At 36.4% G+C, this 22,883-nt stretch overlaps 1 protein-coding gene across 3 annotated transcripts in view; it reads left to right on the forward strand.

Annotated features, from left to right (window-relative positions):
• Positions 1-22,883, forward strand: part of ATL2 (atlastin GTPase 2) — an 83,219-nt gene that overhangs the window by 41,277 nt on the left and 19,059 nt on the right. For all 3 annotated transcript variants that reach the window (XM_033124712.1, XM_033124710.1, XM_033124711.1), the window contains exon 2: positions 13,312-13,556. In XM_033124712.1, coding sequence (XP_032980603.1) covers positions 13,312-13,556 — 245 coding nt within the window. The remainder of the gene's footprint in view (positions 1-13,311; positions 13,557-22,883) is intronic.

Raw genomic sequence — 22,883 nt, forward strand, 5'->3', positions numbered from 1 at the left:
AAGAGATAGTATGTGGTTATTAGCACAGAGTAGGCACTCTAAGTAACACAACTAAATAAGTGTTTTTTTCTTCTTCTATAGTGAAAGGTACAACAGCTGAAATGATTTCATATTTATTTTCAGGAATCAGAAAGTTGCTAATAATGTCTTTACCTCTTTTCCCAGATATCCACTTCTTTCAGTTCTCTGCTCAAATGTCTTGTAGAAAGCCTTGCTAGACTGACCATTCTTTTATAAAATGGCACCCCCTGCTTCCAACCCCCTGTTAACCTGCTTTATTTTTTCTCTGTAGCACTTAACACCAGCTGATGTCATATATTTGTTTCCTATTTCCTCGCTGTTGGGATGTAATGAACTCCTAAGGGCAGGATTGTTTTGTTTGTTTCCTACTGAATTTGCAGTTCTTAGAACCATGTTGTAGGTGTTCAGTGAATATTTATTGAAGGAATAAAGGCTTATTCACCTCTACTTGTAGTCCTTTCATCCCTTGGATCAAAATTACCTTGGTGGTTATTAATGGGATGTTTGTTACAGATGTAGCTTACTGGATCCCACACACCTGATCAGCTCTATCAGCTCTGGAGGTGAGGTCCAAGAATATGTACGCTAAACAATCCACTCAGGTGGTTCTCACTGTGTTATGGTGGGGCTGTGGCTAAATATTGACCGTGTAACTCAGGTGTAGATCCATGTATAATTAAAATTACAGATGAATTGACCATTCTGTAGCAAATAGATTTTTCCCCGGTTGATCTGTCAAGGAAGAGTTATGTAGATCTGTAATTTTTGATTATTTTGGTTATTCTGGTTTTTGTTAAAAAATCCAGTTTAATTCCGAGCTTTAAGGATCTAGAAATCTCAAATACTAAATGTTTATCAGTCTACTTCTCCCAAAGTCAAACCCTTTAAACCCGCACGTAATCTGTACTTACCAGTTTTTGCTCATAAGAATAGATGAACAGATACCAGGGATTTATTTTAAGTGATAAGCATCGTTCAAAAATGTAGACTGATTTGAGTCACCCTTTATGGCTTCCAACTTTAAAAATGACAGAAAAATATAATAGATACCCAAGTATCCATTTTATACATCTAATACATACTATTTACCATCTTTATTAGCATCTTTTCTAAAGAGAAATAATGTTACTGTACAGTTGAAGGGTTCTCCCAACAGCTTTCTCTTTTTATCTTCCCTCCCTCCATAGATATACACCTATCTTGAAGTGGTATAAATATTTCCTGGTTTTTAAGTAGTCATATCTGTATTTTTTTCATAAAAATATTTAGTATCGTGCTGTATTAAAATTGGTAGACGAGGGTAAAGGGGGTCAAATATATGGTGATGGAAGGAAAACTGACTCTGGGTGGTGAGCACACAATGTGATATATAGATGATGTATTATCGAACTGTACACTTGAAACCTGTATAATTTTACTAACCATTGTCACCCCAATAAACTTAATTAAAAATACATTTTTTAAGTAAGTGGCTTAAACCTATGTATTTTTGGCTTTTTTTTTTTCCATTTGACATCGGTTTTGAAGTTTATCCATGTGTGCATACTTAGATCTTATTCGTTAATTTTGGTTCTCTATTTCTGGGTTTATTTATCCATGGATATTTAGGTTCCAAATTTTTTTTTGCAGTTACAAACAATACTTCAGTGAATAAGGAGCCTTGGCTCTTTTCTTCCTGTGCACATGTGTAAGAATTCCTCGAGCATGTAAACAAGTTACCTAAAAATTGAAAAAGTTTCAGTACTGTGTATTCTTAATTCTTTAAATGTTTGGACTACAGAACAAAAGTATATCCCCACCACCACCCCCAAAAAAAAAAAAGTACTTTACGAGCAGATGCAAGACCCTTGTGTGACTTGGGTGAGATTTTCTGCAAGACTTCCCTTTAGAAGAGAAGAGAGAGGGGTGGCCGGTTTGTTTAGTGGTTAGAGTGCAGTGCTCATAAGACCAAGGTCACCAGTGATTCCCACATGAGCCAGTGAGCTGTGCTCTCCACAACTAGGTTGAAAAAAAACAAACAAACCAGAAAACAAAACCCTATGACTTGACTTGAGCTGTGCCACACCCCCACAACTAGAAAGACAATGAGTTGACATGGAGCTGTTGGGTCCTGGAAAAAACACACTGTTCCCCAATATTCCCCAATAAATTAAAAAAAGAAGAACCTTTTTGTGGACTCTTAAGTTGCAGGGTCTAATAGAATTTTTCTGAATTTCTATCTTGTTGCTTAGAGTCCTCTGAGCTATTATTCATTTCAGCATCTCTTAACTAGCCAACAAAATTGACTTCATAAACTCCAACCTCATTTAAATATCTAATTTAAATTACTTCGGTTGAAAATGTTTTATCTCCAAGTACACTTATATTCAAGTGTGTGCTAAGATAACTGGTTAATATTTGATGTTAAGCTTTGGGAAAATACTTTGAGTGTATACATTTGTAATCTATTTTACATTTTTCTTCATCCATTTAGACAACTGCATAAAGGCATTTTTATGACTCAGTTCTTTAAATGGGAATAGCAAAAATTCTATTAAAACATCAGTGCTGGTTACTATGGAAACAGTAGATTTCAAGTGGAAAATAATATGTAAATCTTATAGGAAAACAACTTTGTTTAGCTTCTGATTTGATAGCAACGAAGGAAGGAGATGAACTACATTATATACTCTTAAAAAGCAGTTTTAAAGTGTGGTGATGTAGGATGGTCCTGTTGGCCAAAGTGGCAAAGCTAATGGGGGAAGGTGTCTGAAGGGATTCAGAACAGGCCTCCCCAAGATGTGCCACTTTGGTCTGAGGATTATTTTGAGCCAAAGTTGAAGGCATTCGAGACCCTTTAGGTTCAGGAGAAACTTCTGCCCCTTCTTAACTATGTAGAAGAATCTACATTGGAGTCCTTGCCCATGCATAATAAGAGTTATTACCAGAGACAGCATTTTATAACCTGTCTATAGGGCAGGACAAACTTCTATTTACTGAACTTCTGTTCTTTTTATCCTGCCAATGACCTTCCTCCGCTCTGAAGCCCCAGGGCATCGTTCCTTGCCTCAGGATGCCATGTATACCTCATTTTACCTTTCTGTCTCTGAACCTCTCAGGCACATGATAAATGAACATATAATTAAATTTAGTTATTTTCTCTTGTTAATCTCTCATGTTGATTTAATTATTGGACCACAAGAAAGAACCTAGAGGGGTAGAGTAAAATTTCTTCCTTCCCCACATATCTGATATCTGACATTGTTAATACCCTCTTCAGGAGTCTTTTAAGTTTTTATTTTGCATTGCACTGTGGTTCCAATTTTATATGAGATAAGTTTAGCTTTATGAGTTCTTTTTTTTCTTTTGTTTTTTCTCTTTTTAATCTTTTTATAAGTTCTTAACATTATTTTGTAGTAGCAAATAGTTAAAACTTTTTTTGTAGTACATGATTAGCTAATAACTCCTTCAAAAAAATATTTGAAAAAAAAATATTTGATCGAAGTCCAAGTTGGTGTGTTTGTCAATATTCTTATTCCAGCCTGCATCTGTCGGGCATGGGGAGGGAAGCCCAGCACTGCTATAAAACTCTCCCAGGTGACTGATGACTCCAGACCAGTAATTTTCAACCCTAGCTATATATCGTGTCAACATATTAAAACATTTTTTTACATTTACATTTTTAAAGTAGTGATGTGTATGTACACTGCCTGTTTTCAGAATCCTCAGTAGCTAGAATGGATTGGTTTGTTGTATCAGAGTATTAGCAGTCTCCTAGGAACAGTGTAGGGTTATAATTTAGCTTGAGAACTTTTTTCTTCTGTGAAAACTAACATCCTAGAAACTACATGAAATAAAATAAAATGATATTTACATATGAAACACCTGTAAAATATTGTGATCCTTGGTACTCGGTTATTTTCTGAGGACCAGCAGTGTTGATATTTTGGAGTTAGAAATGTGCAGTTTCAGGCACCATCTTGAATTTACTGAATCAGAATACGCATTGTAACAAGATCCTCAGATCATTCATATGCATGTTAAAAAAAGTATAAGAAGCACTGCTATGGAGAAAATAACACTAAATAAGAAGGCCTGGCCAATTCAACAGTGGTCTGTCTAGTTATGTGTTTTCCTTATCTTTAAAATGAGTGAGTTTTGCTGCATAATGTCCAAAACCCCTGTGAGTGATATATTAGATTTAATTTTAAGTACAATAAGTCCTCATTTAATGTTGATAGGTTCTTGGAACTGCAGTGAAATGACGTAGTGAAACCACGTTCACCATAGACTAATTGATATAAATGAGTTAAGTTCCTACAGCATATTTCTGGTCACAAAAACATCACCACATTTCTAAAGAAACACTTCTAATATTAAACATTGAAATAGATGTGAGCTATATATACATTTAAAAAAGTAATAAAAACAAGATTATTATTTTCCAAGCTGCTCATTCTGGTTCAGGGTCGATGGTGGCTGGAATTTATCCCGGCAACTCAGGGCACAAGGCGTGAACCAACCCTGGACAGAATGCCCTTCCATCGCAGGGCACACTCACAAACAACCAAACTCAAGTCAGACTGGGACAGTGTAGGCACGCCAGTTCACCTAACATTCACATCTTTGGGTCGTGTGAGGAGACCCGAATACCCGGAGAAAGCCCATACAGACATGGGGAGAACGGGCAAACTCCACATAGTGGCCCCGATCTGGAATGGATATATTTTTTTTCCTCATCAACATTATAATGAAATGATGTTAAATGAAACAATATTGAGCGAGGCCTTACTGTACCAGAACTTGAATGCCCTCATGTCTTGACACATGTATGTTGTCTAGGGAGCATATGCATCTTTAATTGATGCTTAATCTTAAAACACTTGGGGAATAAAAAAAAAATCCCTCCCCAATATAAAAGGCTGTCTCTTGAGTACTTTAAGAAAAAAGTATTAGTAAATTTATAATACCTTTTCATTTTTTAAGCAAAATACTTTGACAGGTGAAGTACATACTGGATTCATAGGAAATCATTCACAAAGGAGTAAATTTGTTACTATTGGAGACACTCAAAATTATGTTTTGCAGGTCCTGAATTCAGGTTAAGTGATAATATTTTAAATTGAATTTGAATAGTGTGAGAATTGATAGACAGCCCCAGTTTTTCATCACATTGGAATATAACCTTCATGGACAATTATCCTTCAAGGGGACAATAGTGATTAGAATATATATTTCTTTCTGGAAAATGATTAATAATTTGGTTGTATTGCTTTATCCTCTCATTTAACAAATGAAAGTGTCAAGAGGAGTAGGTTGGATTTGATTTTTTCAAAATCTGCCTTACTGAAATAATTTACATGAAGTCCACTGATTTTTTAGTACAGTTTGATGAGTTTTGACAAATGCATAATTTTGTAACCACCACCACCACCACCACAAGAACATTTCCATCATTTCACAAAGATCTCTTGTACGCCTTTATAGTTGTCTTAGTTTGGGCTGCTATAACACATTACCACAGACTGGATTGCTTAAACAGACATGTATTTCTCAGTTATGGAGACCGGGAAGTCCAAGATCAAGGTATCAGCAGATTTGGTGTCTGGTGAGAGCCCTGTTCCTGTTTTGCAGATGACTGTCTTCTTGCTGTATCCTCATATGGTAGAGAGAGAGAATCTCTCTCAAGTCTCTTACTATAGTAATCCCACACGTGAGGTTCCACCTTCAGGACCTAATCATCCCCCAAAGGCACCACCTCCAATACCATCACCTTGGAGATTAGGGCTGCAACATACAAATTTGGGGGACACATACATAATACTAGTCAGTTCTCTTCCTTTATCTTCAGCTCCTGGCAATCACTGATCTGCTTTCTGTTACTGTAGATTTGCCTTTTTTTAAGATCGAATCACAGTACAATATTTTCCGTGAGGCTTCTTTCACTTAGTAGAATGTTTTTTAGACTGTGTATTTCAGTAATTTATTTCTTTTCATTGCCATGTAGTAATCCATTATGTGGATTTAACACAGTGTATTAATTTTCCAATAAATGAACATTTAGGTTTCTACTTTATGGCCATTATGAATAAAGCTGCTGTGAACATTTGTGTTCAGGGCTTTTGTTGTCATATATTTAATTTCTCTTTTAAGTACCTAGGAGTGTGATTGCTGATTGTATGATAAGTGTATGTTTAACTTGTATATAGGATATTGCCCAAAAGTTTTTCAAAGTGGGTATATAATTTTATACTTTTACCCAAAATACTGTATGTGCCAGTTGTTCCCCACAAACTCTTTCGTCAGTCTTACACATTTTAGCTATTCTGGTGAGTATGTAGTGGTATCTCATTGTGGTACTATGGTAATTTATATTTCCCTAACATCTGATGGTGTTGAGTATATTATCATGTGCTTATTGACCATTCATGTATCTTCTTTGAAGTATCTGTTAAAATCTTTTGCCCATTTTAAAATGGAATTGTTCTTACTGAGTTGCAGGAGTTCTTTATACTGAATACTGTGTTTTGATTAATGATTTTTATGTCTGTCATGAGGGATGTTGGTCAGTAGTTTTGTTTTCATGTAATCTTTGTCTGGTTTTGATATTAGGATAATACTGGCTTCACAAAATGAATTGGGAAATGTTCCCTTTTTTCTGTAAGAGTCTGTGTAGAATTGGTATAATTCCCCCCCCCTTTTTTCTGCCTCCCTTCCCCCCACTCTGGTTCAAGCCATTGTTTCTCAGTCTAGTTGTGTAGGACACAGGTCCCTGGCCCATTGGTATTATGAGCCTTGCGCTCCCCCGACTGAGGCAGTTGGTTACCAGTCCACGGTCAGCCGCCCACAGCAGCTCACAGCAGCTCTCACGCTGGCCCGCCGGCCACTCACCCTGGCCACTGGCCGCTCATGGCAGCACACAAGAGCCCACGGTAGTTCACGATGGTTGCCGGCCACTCACACTGGCCACCGGCCACTCCTGGCAGCACACAGCAGCCCCGCGGCAACACTCAGCAGCCCATGCTGACCTCTGGCTGCTCATGGCAGCCCAGCTCCAGAGAGAGCCGCTATTCACAATCTTAGCTGTAGAGGGCGCAGCTCACTGGCCCATGCGGGAATCAAACCGGTGACCTTGGTGCCAGGAGCACAGCAATCCAAACCACCTGGGCCACCAGGCCGTCCCAGAATTGGTTTAATTTCTTCCTTAAATATTTGGTGGAATTCACCAGTGAATCCATCTGGGCTCAAAGTTTTCTTTGTAAGGTGTTTAATGGATTTTATTTTTAAACCTAAAAAAGGTATAAAATGGAAACCTTTTCAGTTTTCTTTTAGTTGGCCAACTGATTATATAATGAGTTTCTTAGGGTAGCCTCTTTATTAGCCTCACTACTTAAAAAACTTCCTGTTATGGAAATTTTCAAATATGTGCATAAGTGAAGAGAACAACATAAGGAACCAGGTAGACACATCTCCCAGATTCAATGATTGTCAATATAATGGCCACTTTCTTTTATCTATTCTCCCATAGCCAGCCTCCTGCTTGATTATTTTGAAGCAGATAGCGGATTTTATAAGTGTTTTATGTCTTTAAAATATTAAAGATTTTAAAAAACATAGCATGGTACCATTATCACACTAGAAAAATAAGTTCTTGATATCAAATATTCAGAGTTCATATTTCCCTGATTGTTTCAAAATTTTTATAGTTGATTTGCTTAAACAGGGACCACGGAGTGCATTTGGTTGATGTGCCTCTTAGCGTGTTTCCCCAAAAATAAGACGGGTTCTTACATTAAGTTGTGCCCCAAAAGACGCATTAGGGCTTATGTTCAGGGGATGTCATCCCGAAAAATCATGCTAGGGCTTGTTTTCCAGTTAGGTCTTATTTTAGGGGAAACACGGTACATCTTTTTTCTATAGGTTCTCTTTTTTTCCCCTTTGCTTTTGCAATTTATTTGTTCAGGTTTGTTTGTCCAGTGGAATTTCCCGTGTTCTGGAGTTTTCTGACTCCGTCTCTGTGATGGAGGGGGACGTGTCTCCTATGTTTGCTTCCCTGATGTTGGATCTAGAGGCTTGAACAGGTTAACGTTTTAAAAATGTCTTCTTCAGAAATACATTATTAGTGGTGTCCTGTGCTTCCTGATACATCACCTCAGGAGCCACAAAATGTCTGATTGTCTCTTTGTAATGTTAAGATTGATTGGGGCTTAGGGGTTTGATCTATCCCTTATATCTGTCCCATCAGCTTTTCACCCAGTAGTCTTACTAATCATTGTGCATTGCTGCCTTTTTGAAGTCCTGAATTTTAGGAAGTGAAGACTACCTGGTTAGATACTTCTTAACTAATTCCTGGGTAAACAGTCTTAAGTCAGATCGTTAGTTCTTGTAAGTATGTTATTTCTAATTGGGATTTTGTTTTAGGAAATCTTTCATTCTATATCATACTTGATCTTGAAAATAAATAAAAATTGGACAAATATTTTACAGACACTTAAGAACATAAACTAGATATCCCATATAAATATATTGTTATTTATTAATGATTATATACTTAATACCAATACAACCTTTTAAGGATTTTTCTTTCTTTTATTATTAGTTTCAGATGTACAAAACAACATAATGATTAGGCATTTATACCTCTCACAAAGTGATAACCCCAACAAGTCTAATACGTATCTGACACTGTACATAGAGGAATTTTTTTCATGAACTAGGTTGGCTGAATTAATTGAGCCTTCTTAGAGCTTCTTCTAAGGCTCTTCTAAGAGCAAAATAAAGCGGCAAGTCAGGATATTCCCTTTCCCTGGTAGAATTTGCTTTTAGCAAGCATCGGAGGTCTACCGTATTTTCCTGAAAACAAGACCTAACTGGAAAATAAGCTGTAACATTATTTTTAAGGATGCTCGTAATATAAGCCCTACCACAAAAATAAGACCCAGTTAAGATTGTTAGCCAGATGGATGCATTTAGTACGTCCGTTGCAACACACGATGGACGTATTGAATTATAAAATAATATATGATTAAATACAAGTGTATAATATTGACATACTTCAAATAAATGATAATATAAATTATAATTAAGTACTTGTAAATACCCAAGCAGACGCCGTTGGACGAGAGGTAAATGCCTGTGTGAACAGATGAACTCAAGACTTATTGCCGAATGACCAATCGGAGTACAGACTCAACGCACGAATAATGTGCGCACTTGATAATGAATGGACATGGTTGTGTCTAATATGAATCTTCATAATTCAATACGTCGTGTGTTATAACGGATGTACTTAATGCACTTTTGTGAAATAAAGAAACATTTTCTGTATTTTGGTGCCTGCAATTTTTTGTTGCTTTTGTGTGGACCATCATTCTTATCTGTCATCATTTTTGTTGCCACTCCTGTCTTGTAAGTCTTCAATTAACACTTGATTTAATGGTAGATTTAAAGAGAATACTGTTTTGACCCCCAGACAAGATGAGTGCTAAAAGAGCTATTCCGTTGAGTTACAAGAAAGGAATCGTGGAGGATTCCCAGAGCAAGAATCTTACGGCTTTCTACAAAGAGAAGAAGGTGGATCTCGGAATGGTCCGAAAATGGCAAGCAGAGTACGATAACCTCAGTCAACAGGTGGAGGAGGGAAATGCTAAGAAGCACAAATGAGGATCAGGTCGGCAACAATTATTTCCTGAGTCAGAAGACATCATCTGTGAATGGATTGCTGATGGGAGCGCAAAGGCTTTGGTTGTGCGCAGGGCTGATATTCAAGCATTTGCCCTTGCATTGGTACCACAGTTAGAAATGTCCCCCAGGAGAATTCAGAGCATCACAACACTGATGAGATGGGTTCCTTCAGCGATATGAACTGTCCGTAAGATCGACAACACTGTTCAATCTGGAAGATAGTGAAGTTATTAAACGTGCACTTGCATTCAAGTCCTTTGTTGATAGCATCGACTTTTCTAAATTCCAGCTCTCCAACATGATTGCTACGGATGAAACTGCAGTGTTTATGGGCCAAGGATCTCAAACGACAGTTGATCAGAGGGGTGCCTCGTCAATCTGCATTCCCTCCACTGGTTACGAAAGTGCACGTGTTACCGGTATTTTGGCAGTTCTTCTGGATGGAAAGAAAGCCCCACCTCTAATCATCACTAAGGGCAAGAAAGAGAAGGTGAACGTGTTTCAGGCATTTATGTTTTTGAAACCGAAAAAGCCTGGTGCACACAAGCAGTTATAAGGAAGTAGGTCGATTTAATGCTGCCACTTGTTTTGTGAGGTGGCCAAAGAGGTCTGCTAGTCTGGGATTCAGCCAGCACTCACTGTGCTAAAGACATGAAGAACTTCCTTGCAGAGAGTAGAAGATCAAATAATGATTCCTGCACGGAATCAACGACTGCCTATCATCAATGACTGCCTATCTCCAGACTCTTGATATTGCAGTAAACAAGCCATTCAAGGACCATTTGCGCATGGAAATCAATGACTACATTGAAAATACAATGGAGAGAAATCAGCGTGGAAACTTGTGAAGCCTAGCCTGCAAGAGGTCGTGACTTGGGTGAAGAATTCATGGGATAAAATCACTGACAACTGTGTTGCCAGTTCACTACGAGCAGGCTACATGGACAAGAAGTGCTCATTTAAGGAGAGCTTCATTGCTGGACATGAGAGATTGAGGCCAATGGTTCTACAGGAAATGGAGTTGCAAGAAATTCAAGCCGGAATTCGAGGTTTGGAGAGTTATGACAATGTTCCAGAAAATGACATGACTGTATTTGAATAAATGTGGATTTTTGTACATGAATAAATGAGTAAATGTAGATTGTTGTACATGAAAAAATAAGATATCCCATGAAAATAAGCCCTAATGCGTCTTTTGGAGCAAAAAATATAAGACCCAGTCTTATTTTGGGGGAAATATGGTATATTATTTTAAAGACCTTAAAATTATATCCTAAGTTATTGTCTAGTTCATGTTTTCCTTGTTGATGGTCTAAAACTGAATAACAAATGCTAGAGAAGAGTTTTTCTTCAGTGATTCCTTTTCCACTTTTAAAGTGCTTTGTTGCTGAACTAGTTTGAAATTCTAACAATTAGGTCAAGTTTGCTCTGAAATTATGCATTGCTCTTTCTTTATTGGTTTTACTAATGCATTCGCTTTTTGAAAAATTTTGTGTTATTGACAGTGATCTCGAATAGTAATTTCTTCTCAACTTTCAGGTAACATTATTGGAAAATTCTTCAGTGCATTTGTAATGGCATTTAATACTTCTCACTGAATTTCAGTGCCAGTAAATTCTGTTCCTAATCCTCAAATGATCTTTAGAGCTATAGAGTGTGACTAAAGAACTGAATTTTAAAATTTAGTTAACTTATATTTAGAAAAGCTAAAGTAGTTTTTTCAGTATGGATGTAAATATGAATGGAAAATGAATTTTGATATTTGATTCAGTTTTTGGAAAACTATGTTTGGAACAATTTGTATATGTGAATCTATGTTTTCAACTGTAAATTTTATGAAATCTAAGTGATCAGTGTTTTTTGATAAATATTTAGTATCTGAATTGAAATGTTCTAAAAGTATAAAATATACAGTGGCTTTTAAAGACACTGAGAAGAATGTAAATATAAATATCTTAATTTTGAAGTATTGATTATGAGTTGAAGTGACAATATGTTGGATATATTGGGTTAATAAAATAATAAAATTATTTTGTTATTTATCTGGATTCATCTAGTGATACATTAAATTGGAATTTAACCGTGTTGCTCCTTTCCTGGAAAGTTTACTTTTTTGTCCATTCAAATAGCATACCTAGCTATATCTGTATACCTTTGAAGAAGGCAGTAATAATATCCTATTTAATTAAATACTGATTGCTTTTATGTTCAGAGATTCTCTTATGAAATTGCTTGCTCTTTATATTGTATTTTTCACTGTTTGCAGCACATTGTGAATTAGTGTTGTTTTTGCTATGTACAGTCAAATGTGCCTTGTGATGTGGAGGTAAAGGCTCTGCAAATCAAATAAGCTAGACTTTTTTTCTGTGAAGAGATTAAAAATTCGTTAATGTAGGTATGTAATCTTTGCTCTGAGAATAGTGGTAATCTGGATAAGGTATTGTCACACTGTTGACTAATGTACCACCTACTGTTCAGTGGACCTGCTGTCTCCCTGGAGAGGAGGGACTCCCATTGCATTGAACACTGTGGGTACTGTATGTTTCTTAGATTGGAAACTGACACTTAGTAGACAGGCTCAAGGGGAGTCTCTTTAAAATGTTGATAAATACTAAAAATGTGGGAGACGAGAAGTCCCCCAGGAATTACTTCTTGCTACATGGGATCAAGAAAGGAAAAAAGCCAGACATGCTACATAGCCTCTAAAACTAGCTATTAGATTTTTTTTTTAAAAAAAAAAGAACAGAAACTTCAGCTTTAAAAATTTGTCTCGGCTGTTACACATTCTATAGTTACTTCTTCATCACTGAACAGTAAAGTTCTGCAAATGTTATCTGGTGTGCTGGGTGAACAAAGGAAGCGTTTATGTAGCTGTTTTGGGAGCTATGTAATTTTGAAATGGTGGCTGAGGTGTTTGATTAAAAAGAGCCCCAGAGGCACATGAAACTTTAACCAAAGTTATAACTCTGCGCCTCACAGACCATTCTTGTGTCTTCCACTGAAACAGTCATTAATCTTGTGCTTTGCTTTAAAATGGGAAGTTGTACTATTGGGTTACTCTTATTAATTAGGGACTCATTAGCTTTATCAGAAGTGTCATTTTTGGAGACTTCTAGGACCTTAGCTTAGCCCTTTAAGTTTCAGAATGAAAAATAATGTTGACGTTTCATATGTGTTCTAATCTTTGTAACTTGGAGTAATTTCTAAGTGATGCCTACAAGGGAAATTGGAATATGAATTGTTAGGTGAAATTGATCCTCCTCCCCCACCTCCAACTAGTTTTTGTGTGCATATAGCAGCAAAAGTTGTTGTAGAATAATGCAGTTCTCAGGAACAGCTACTGTTCACATTTAGCTCTCAAAGACTTCACTGAAATACAGGCCATACTTAGTGTTGCTGCTTATCTGTATATATATTGTGGGAAATCCTACCAGTGTTCTTGATCCTATTATAGAGAGAATGAGAAATCTAACATGTACTTGAACATCACTTGTAACAGTTTTCAAGTGATCATAAGGCGGGTGGAGAGGTGGTGTGGGAAGCTATTTGAAATTTATTTTTAGATGTGACCCTTTAGGATAAGTTTGTAATGCAGGAATTAAAATACGTTTCTTTTTTTAATTCTAGATGAGAATTATGAAGATGATGAACTCGTAAACTCTAATGAGGTTATGAAGAAACCATGTCCAGTACAGATTGTTCTTGCTCATGAAGATGACCATAACTTTGAGCTTGATGAAGAAGCTTTGGAGCAGATATTGCTACAGGAGCACATTCGTGACCTTAACATTGTAGTGGTATCCGTGGCAGGAGCTTTTCGTAAAGGGAAATCATTTCTGCTGGACTTCATGCTTAGATATATGTATAACAAGGTGAATAGTGTCTTTTAAATTGAACCCAGTTAGAAACACGAAACCACCAACCAACTAATCTTATTTAAAAAAATAGACAAAAAGCAGTAAGAGCTCTATCTTTAATTTTATAAAAATATAGTTCTTGATAGTTCTCAGTTAAGACAGTAGTGTATTTGTTTGAGCTCTTGATTCTTCATTTCCGTAATTCCTTTTTGCGTATAGTACCTGTCAGTGCACGTGATGGAGCATCTGTGTCCCAGGCATTGTAGCTCTCATCCAAGATGTCTGAGTGTTCTCTAAAGTCTCTGAAGTACGGTTCGTCTCTCCCTTTCTGTTATTTCCTCACACCTTCCCCTTTACAATAGGTGAAGTAGACTGATAGAGACTTTTGCAAAATTACACCTATGCTCCTCAATTAAGTCACCTTCCGTGACTCTTATTTTCAGAGATAAAGTCCAGTTCCTTACAGTGGCTTCCTCGGCCTTCCATGTTCTCTTTGCCTCATTTCTTGCCTTTGTTTGTCAGTTATACTATAGTTTTTGTAATTCCTCAAGTGTGTCATGTTATTTCTCAGATGTTGCTGTACTTTGGCTTATCTTTACACAGGAGGTCTTCCCTGATGTCTAAGACTATGTCATGTCCTCCCTGCTCTCATGGTACCGCTCGTGTTTCATTGATACTACTCTTTTTTTTTTTTTTTTTTTTGATGCTCCTTTAGTTGCTTATTTTTTCTGGCTAGTTTAACCTCTGTGGGGAGTAGGCCTTATCTTGATTACCATCTCTCCTGCACCTATCACAATAGTTGGCCTGTAGTAAACACTTATTTTCTATTTTGGCCAATGAATGTTCCTCTCTCGACACATTATCACTTTTTAATGGTAGCAGACAATTGTTAGGCCCTTCCTCCTCTCTGACTGACTTTTTTTCCCTGAAAAAAAAAAAAGCACATTTTTTTTTCCACTTGAATCTGAATGTTTTTCTAACAGTTCGAAAGTCTGAAGGAGTGGGAGTTTGATAGGGACCAAGAAGGAACTGGAAATTTGGAATGGAGCACTTAGTGGGAAGGGCTTTCCAGGGGGCGTTTGACTTTTAGAAGCCACGTGAAGATGCTAGAAATAACACTTTGACAGAATTATGTCATTGTCTAAACATCTGTCAGGGTGTTCACCTCTATGAGTTCTACGTAAACCTGTAACTGCGTATGCATCTGCCTTGAGTTAAGTAATAAAGTAAACATTCCCAGTTGGTTTTCCAGGAAGCTTTTCAAAAAAATTATTTTCATAGGGATCTTTTCAGGCATGTTTAATTATGCTTGTATATCAAGAATGCAGTTCATATTAAAGAACACTATTGTACATATATAGGAAATTGAGAAAGATAATAGTATTTTAAAGTTTTTCCATTTGGGCTTGATTTTTTTCTCCCCAGAGTTTTACATCTGAAGTAGAGAAATGTATAAATAGTGGCAAATTCTTTTAAAAGAATATTGTACCTTTAAAGATGGTAAAGAATTCCTGCATTTTGAGGTTCTAACTCCTTAAGTTAGCTTGCGTATATTGTATCTATCTGTTTTGAGCTGTTCACTGCAAATGTATTTGATTCCAAGTAGGTTACAGACAGTAGAATGTTAGAAGAAGAAGAAAGCTTAGATCACGTCTAGTAGTGACAGATAAGTTCTACCCCTGGTGCCATTTCTGATTCCATCTGCGATCAATTAGTAGTGGCTGTTCAGAGGGGGAGTGGCAGCCCACACATGTGTCACGTATTTGCAGTTTCTGAGCTAACAGAGTCCCTCTCTCTGGGGGAGACACTGAAGCCACAGAAAGGTTATGAGGGCCTGCGTGAGGTTACACACCTAGTTAGAGGCCTATACGCGTAAGTTGAAATGCCTTCATTACTTTTCATTCATAAGGTTTCCATATAGAATTCCAGATATAAGTAGTATTGTTTTCTTAATTGAAAATTGTATAAAACAGCGTCTGGTTTTTGGGAATAACGTGCCTCTACTAATTTAGTGGTGGGTCATGCTTTTCCTAGGAGATAAAAAAAGGAGAAATAACAATGGGATAGTTTTGGATTTATTTCATTAACCTATATACCTACAAAGGTGGAACGCTAGCTGAAGAAGATAGGAGATGATATAATATGTGGTCTTTTGTGACAGGCTTCTTTCACTTAGCATATTTTAAAGGGTCATATATATTGTAGCATTATCAGTACCTCATTCCTTTTTAGGACAATAACATTCCAGATTTTATTTGTTCATTGGTTAATGGACATTTGGGTTGTTCCACTTTTCAGCTTATGAATAATGCTATAATTATATTAATATAATTTATAATATATTCACTAATTGTATATAATAATACATGAATACATATATAATAATACATGATGTATATATAATAATTGTATGAAGTAAGTAAGGGTCTAGCTTCATTCTTTTGTACGTGCCTATCCAAATGTCCCAGACCATTTGTTGGGAAGACTATTCTTTCCCCATTGAATGGTCTTGGCTCCCTTGTTGAAAATTAGCTGGTCATAGATGTATGCATTTACTTCTCGACTCGCAGTTCTGTTTCAGTGATCTATATGTCTATTCTTAAGCTAGTACCAGACTGTTTTGATGACTGTTGCTTTGTTGCTAGTTTTCAAATCAGGAAGTGAGAGCCCTCTTATTTCAAGATTGTCTGTTCTAGATTCTTGAAATTTCATAGGAATTTTAGATTTGGCTTGTCAGTTTCTATGGGAGGTTAACTGGGATTTTGTTGGTGATTGGGTTGAATCTGAAAGTTCATTTGAGGAGTATTGCCATCTTAATGTTAAATATTCCAATCCAGGAACATGGGGTTTTTCCCCATTTACTTATATCTTTTAATTTCTCTCAAATGTTTTGTAGTTTGCATAATGTTTTACACTTTTGTTAAATTTATTTTTTTAATGATATTATAAACGAAGTTTTCTTAATTTCATTTTCAGATTGTTCATTGGAAATTTGCAGAAATACAATTGATTTTTGTATATTGATCTTGTGTCCTGCAGCCTGTTCAACTCATTTATTAGTTTCAGTAGCTTTTTAATGGATTATTTAGAGTTTTCTATATACAGAATCATGTCATCTGCAAAGGGTGATAGTTTTACTTCTTTTCCAGTCTGAGTACCTTTTCTCTCTTTTTCTTGGCTAGTTGTCCTGGTGTCTCTAGTACACAGTGTTGAGTGATAAGAGCAGACATTCTTTTTCCTGATTTTTAGGGGAGAAAGCATCAGGGTTTTCACCACTATGTATGATGTTAGCTGTAGAAGTTTTGGTAGATATTTTAAAATCAAATTCAGGAAGCCAGGAAGTTCTTCTCTATTTCTAGTGTACTGGGAGGTTTTTTTTGTTGTTTGTTTTTAAATTGTGAATTGATGTTGGATTTTGTCAAATTTTTTTTTGCATCTTTTGGTATGATCATGTGATTTTTCTTTAGCCTGTTGATGTGATGGATTATGTTATTCATTTTTTAAAAAAATATTGTCAGCCTTGCATCCTGGAATAAATCCCAATTAGTTGTGGTGTATAATTCTTTTTATACATTGCTGATTTTAATTTGCTAATATTTTTGCACCTGTGTTCATGAGAAGTTGGTCTGTAGTTTTTCTTACCTGTAATATCTTTAGCTGATTTTGTTATTCAGATAATACCATAGAGTGAGTTAGGAAGTCCCTCTGCTTCTACTTCCTGGAAGAGCTTATAGAGAAATGGTGTTATTTCTTCCTTAAGTGTTTGGTAGAATTCACTGGTGAAACTCTGGGCTTGATTCAGTCTTTTTTAGAAGGTTATTAATTATTGATTAAATTTCTTTAGTAGATATAGCCTGTTTAGATGATCTCCTTTTTTGGGATTTGTGTTTGCTAGTTTGTGTCTTTCAAAGAATTGGTCCAGTCCAACTAAGTTATCAAAATTGTGGGCATAGAGTTGTTCTTAATATTTCTTTACTATCTTTTTGGTGTCCATGGAATTGGTAGTTTTGTCTCCTCTTTGATTTCCAATATTATTAATTCATCTTTTCTCTCTCAAATTAGTTTCATTGATCTTTTCAGAGGACCAGCTTTTGGTTTCATTGATTTTTTCCCCCCTATTGATGTTCTGTTTTCTTCTTTTCAGTCTTATTTGTTTCTGCTCTAGTTCTGCTTGCTTTAAGTTATATTGCTGTTCATTTCTAGTTTGCTAAGGTGGAAATTTAGATGACTGGTTTTAGACCTTCCTTCTTTCCTGCTGTGCGCACCCAATGCTATTCTCCTCTAAGCACTGTTTTTATTGCATTTCACCCATTTTCATAAGTTGTATTTTTGTTTTCTTTTATTCAAAAATACTTAAAAATTTCTATTGAGACTATTCTTTGACCCATGTGTCTTTATTTAAACTTTTTTTTGTGGACAACAAATAGTTGGGTCTTTTTTTTTTGTAATCTACGTGACAGTTTCTGTCTTTTAATTGGTTTATTTAGATCATGCACATCTAAATTGATTATTGATATAGTTGGATTAATATCTCCCACATTTGCATCTACTTTATTTGTTGTACCTGTTCTTTGTTTCTTTTTTTTTTATCTTGTTCTCTTTTTTTGCCATCTATAGCTTTAATTCAGCATTTTACATGATTTCATCTTCTATCATCTCTGACTATATCCATTATACTTCTTTAAAAATTGTTTTTAGTGGTCCTGGGGTTTGCAACATACAGTTACAACTAATCTAAGTTTACCTTAGAATAATACTATTCTAAAATACTAGTACAGGTACCTTGTGATGGAGTGTTCCCGGGGCATCCTTCCTGTCCCTTGCAACACTGCTGTCGTTTCATTTCCCCTATCTATATACCATAATCACCCAGTACATTATTGCTATTAGTACTTTGAACACACAGTTGAATAAAAGGTTTTATTTTACCTTCTAGTCCTTCTCTGACACTCTATATATGTATGTCTTGAGTTTCTGAACTTGTATTATTTTCTTTCTCTTTGAAGAACTTTTAACATTTCTTGCAAGGCAGGTGTACTGGTGACTGTCTCCCTCAGTTTTTGTGTGAGGAAGTCTTTTTTTCTTCTTCACGTTTGTAGGATAACTTCACAGGATACAGAATTTTAGGTTGGTGGCTTTTTTCCTTTCAGCACTTTAAATATTTCACTCCACTTTCTTCCTGTTTGCGTGGTTTCTGGTGAGAAGTCCAAAGTAATTCTTATCTTTGTTCTTCTATAGGTGAAGTGTTTTTTGTCTCTGTCCTCTTTCAGGATTTCCTTTTTGTCTTTGTTAATTTTGCAGCTATACTGATAATGCCTGGTGTAGATTTTCTGGTATTTGTCCTTTTGGTATTCTCTGACCTTGGATCTGTTGTTTGGTATCTGTCATTAATTTTAGAAAATTCTCAGCCATTATCACTTCTGATGTTTCTTTTATTCCCTTCTCTTTTCTCCTGATATTTCCATTACACCTATAGATGCCTTTTGTAATTGTTCCACAGTTCTTGGATGGTCTATTCTGTTATTCTTATCCTTCTTTCTTAATGCATTTTATTTGGGGAAGTTTTCATTGACATATCCTCAAGTTCACTGTTTCTTTCTTGGGTGTGTCCAGTCTGTGGGTAAGTGCATCAAAGGCATTTTTAATTTGTATTACTGTGTTTTTGAAATCTAGCATTTTCTTTTGATTATTTTTTAGAGTTTCCATCTGTTTGCATTACCTGTTTTTGCATATTGTCTACTTTTTTCATTAGAGCCCTTAGCATATTATTCCTAGTTATATTAAAATTACTATCTTATATTCCAAAATTTGCATCTCATCTGAGTCTGCTTCTGATGCTTGCTTTGTCTCATCAGTGTGTTTTTTTCTGCTTCTTGGCATGGCTTGTCATTTTGTTGTTGTTGAAAGCCGGACACAAACTATCAGTTAATAGGAACTGAAGAATTAGACTTTTAGTGTGAGATTTTATATTACTCTAGGGAGGAGATGAGTTGCGTTTAATGTTTTCTGTAGCTGTAGGTCCCAGAGACTTCAGTTTCCTCTCATTCCCCATTATCTTTGGGTTTCCTTAAGAACTTCTTAAATAGCACCTATGTCTTGCAGCTTTCCCAGTTGTAATCCATCATCGTCATATTGGATCCCTATTGGATCCCTATTCGTGTGGTGGTCAGATGTGGGGAAAAGGAAGCATTATGTCATTTTATGGTTAAATCGCAGTTTTTAAAGTGGTTCTAAGTCCCCAGGCAATGATCTTCAGAAGTGTTTCTTAACTCCCCACCCCCCTCCGCCTTACAGAGACAGGAAGGCTAGAGGGGATTCCAGTTGGTGAAGTGCCCTTCCCGAGGGTCAGATAAAGCTCTGGAAAGGTAGTTTGCCTTGGAGGGAAGGCCTTTGTTATGGGGACTGCTCTGGGTGTATATAATTCAAAGTGGTTCTTTTCCTCTCCTGGTTGTATTTAAAAATGGTTTTTGTTGCCCATTCCCTACCTGAGAGAAGGGAATGAGAGAAGTTCTGAGAGAAGTTTTCTCATATCTTTACCTTGAGAACTTTAGGGAGCATTTAGAGGTAAAACCCAGGAAAGTAGGGGCTTTCTAAGATTGAGCCTCCAGGAGTTCTTAACTGTCACACTAGTCTTCTCTCAGCTTCCAGCAGTTTGTCCAGTTTACCATTTAAGTGTTCTTACCAGTTGGTCTAGCAGCTTGTTACTGGTAAACGACCTCAGCTTGTGATTCTTCTTTTTTATTAAACTTTTTTTTTTTTTTTTTAAAGAATTTATTGGGGAAGGGGAACAGGACTTTTATTAGGGAACAGTTTGTGCTTCCGGGACTTATTCCGAGTCAAGTTGTCCTTTCAGTCTTAGTTGCGGAGGGCGCGGCTCGCTGGCCCATGTGGGAATTGAACCGGCAGCCCCGTTGCCTAGAGCTTGCGCTCTAACCAACTAAGCCACCCGTCCGCCCCAACTTGTTATTCTTTGTATTCATCCATGTCTCCAGATTTTGGGGGTGACAATTTGTGCTGTGACCTCAGTCTCTGAACTAAGAAAGAGAAGTCATTCATTTTCAGTCAGCTTTTTTCTTGTGAGGAAGGGAGTGATTGTTGGATTTTGACCTGGGATAATTGAAGCTGTAGTGTCCAGTAGAAGACTATCAAGTCAAATCTCCATGTCAAATCTTTATTTAAATCACTGGAGGTATTTCCCCTTTTTGTTCTGGTAGCACTCAACTACACTTTTTGAAAAAAATTGTGGTTAAAAAATGCATAACAAAACTTATGATTTTATCCGTTTTTAGGGATATAGTTTAGTGGCATTAAGTGTATTCATATTATTGTGCGGCCATCTTCCCCAGTGTATTCCAGAACGTTTCCGTCTTTCCAAACTGAAAGTCTGTACCCGTTAAACTCCCCACCTCCCCCATTCCCTCAGTCTCTATGAGTTCGACTACTTTAGGTACCTCATGTAAATAGAATCATGCAATAGGTGTTATTTTGTGTCTGGCTCATTTGACTTAGTAATGTCTTCAAGTCAAGGACACCTTTTAAACAGAACCGTTAAAAAAATTATTCTTTTTTAGTGTGTATCTTAGTTAATAGAGTTGTCCTTTGTCTGAGCTTGTGGCTTGGTAAGTTAGTCATGTTAGGCATCTATTTGTCTAGTCTCAAAAGGGAAGAGTTGAACGGGATTTGTAAGATGTTAGGCAGTTTCAAACTGTTTTTAAGAGTCTAATGTTTCTTAATTTGTTCTAGGACTTGCAGAGTATATACATATTCAGATGAAAACACTGCATTTTGCTTGGTGGTCAGAATGTGTATACCACTCATTCTATCCATGAATTTGGGTATTGAGTGTTAATAATCTACCTCCTGAATTAGGTACTAGTTTTATACAGGCTGAATTTCTTCATCTGTGGTATTTTTGTGGGGAATGCCTCACAACTATGAATGCTCTCTTTTATTATAGTGTTGCTTGGATCTTTAATTTCATACTTTTTGTTTCTTTCCTCCTAGCCGTGATGAGTTGTTATGGCTTCTGGATGGGCCTTTATTTTTCTAGCCTGCCCGTTGTTGGAGTCAGGAGGCCTATAAGCGGGGAGCTCCGTGTGCTTTGATACATGGAGATGAGACCCGGCTGGACCACCAGCTCTGTGTTTAAAGTGTACCTAGCTCTTGTTTCACTTTGTTTCTAGGGAATGTTATCTTTCCTTTGGTGAAATAAGAATTTCTTATTATTTAGAGTAGATAGGGGTTATTTATTGTTGGCAGTTGTATTACATTAGTAAGCTTATGTTTATTTACTATAGTATTTGGCTACATTTAAATTTTAGGTATTATCGGTTGCCTTTGTAATTGAAATTTATTCTATAACAGTCTTCTCTTTCCCTTTTTATTTTACTGGAGAAATAAGGTTATTTTTGGAATTTCACCTTTTAAGGCCTTTTTTGGTCCCCACAATAATACCAGATTACTGTTTTTCAAGTTCTAGGTTTGCTTTTAGTAACTTATGACAGTAAACAGTATCTGTTACAGTGAGGCTGCTTCTAGAATTCCCTAGAATGCTCTTTGAGGGCAAGAATGTGGCAAGAATGTTCATTCTTTTTTAAAATTTTTTTATTGGGGAATATTGGGGAGCAGTGTGTTTCTCCAGGGCCCATCAGCTGCAAGTCAAGTAGTTGTTCTTCAGTCTAGCTGTGGAGGGCACAGATCAACTCCAAGTCCAGTCGCCGTTTTCAATTGTTAGTTGCAGGGGGCGCAGCCCATCATCCCATGTGGGAATTGAACCAGCAGCCCTATTGTTAAGAGCTCGCACTCTAACCAACTGAGCCATCCTGCTGCCCAGGAATGTTTGTTCTTGTTCTCTGCTATGTCCTTAGAACCTAGAACAGTAGCTGGCACATGGTAGGGCTTCAATAAATATTTGTTGAATGAATGTGAATGTATTTTATAAAAGTTAATTAGTATTCATTGTTAGAGAAATAGCAGACTTCTTCAAGTTTTGAAATATCAAAACTTACTAGTTTTGATTAGCTAGTTTCTCTGATTTACCTTTTCATCCTTTTATTGACTAATCAATTTAGTGTTTTTTAAACATTTCCCTTACAGGGTAAATAAGAAGAGATGATCTATAGATTTTTTTTTTTTTAATGAGATACCATTTTTTTTTAAAGTTTCTTTTGGAGAGGGTAAGATTAACAAACATGCTAGCCTATGATTTCAGTAATCTATACTTTAAAAAATTTATTTTTTCTGTCCGTGTAATTGTGTTATTTCTAGGAATAATAAAAAGGATCGTATTGTTTCCGTATCTCTTACCCATGCTCAAAAGGGAACACAGTGAAGCTTAATAAT

This window comes from Rhinolophus ferrumequinum, chromosome 13 (genome assembly GCF_004115265.2).
Source record: "Rhinolophus ferrumequinum isolate MPI-CBG mRhiFer1 chromosome 13, mRhiFer1_v1.p, whole genome shotgun sequence".
Classification (NCBI taxonomy): domain Eukaryota; kingdom Metazoa; phylum Chordata; class Mammalia; order Chiroptera; family Rhinolophidae; genus Rhinolophus; species Rhinolophus ferrumequinum.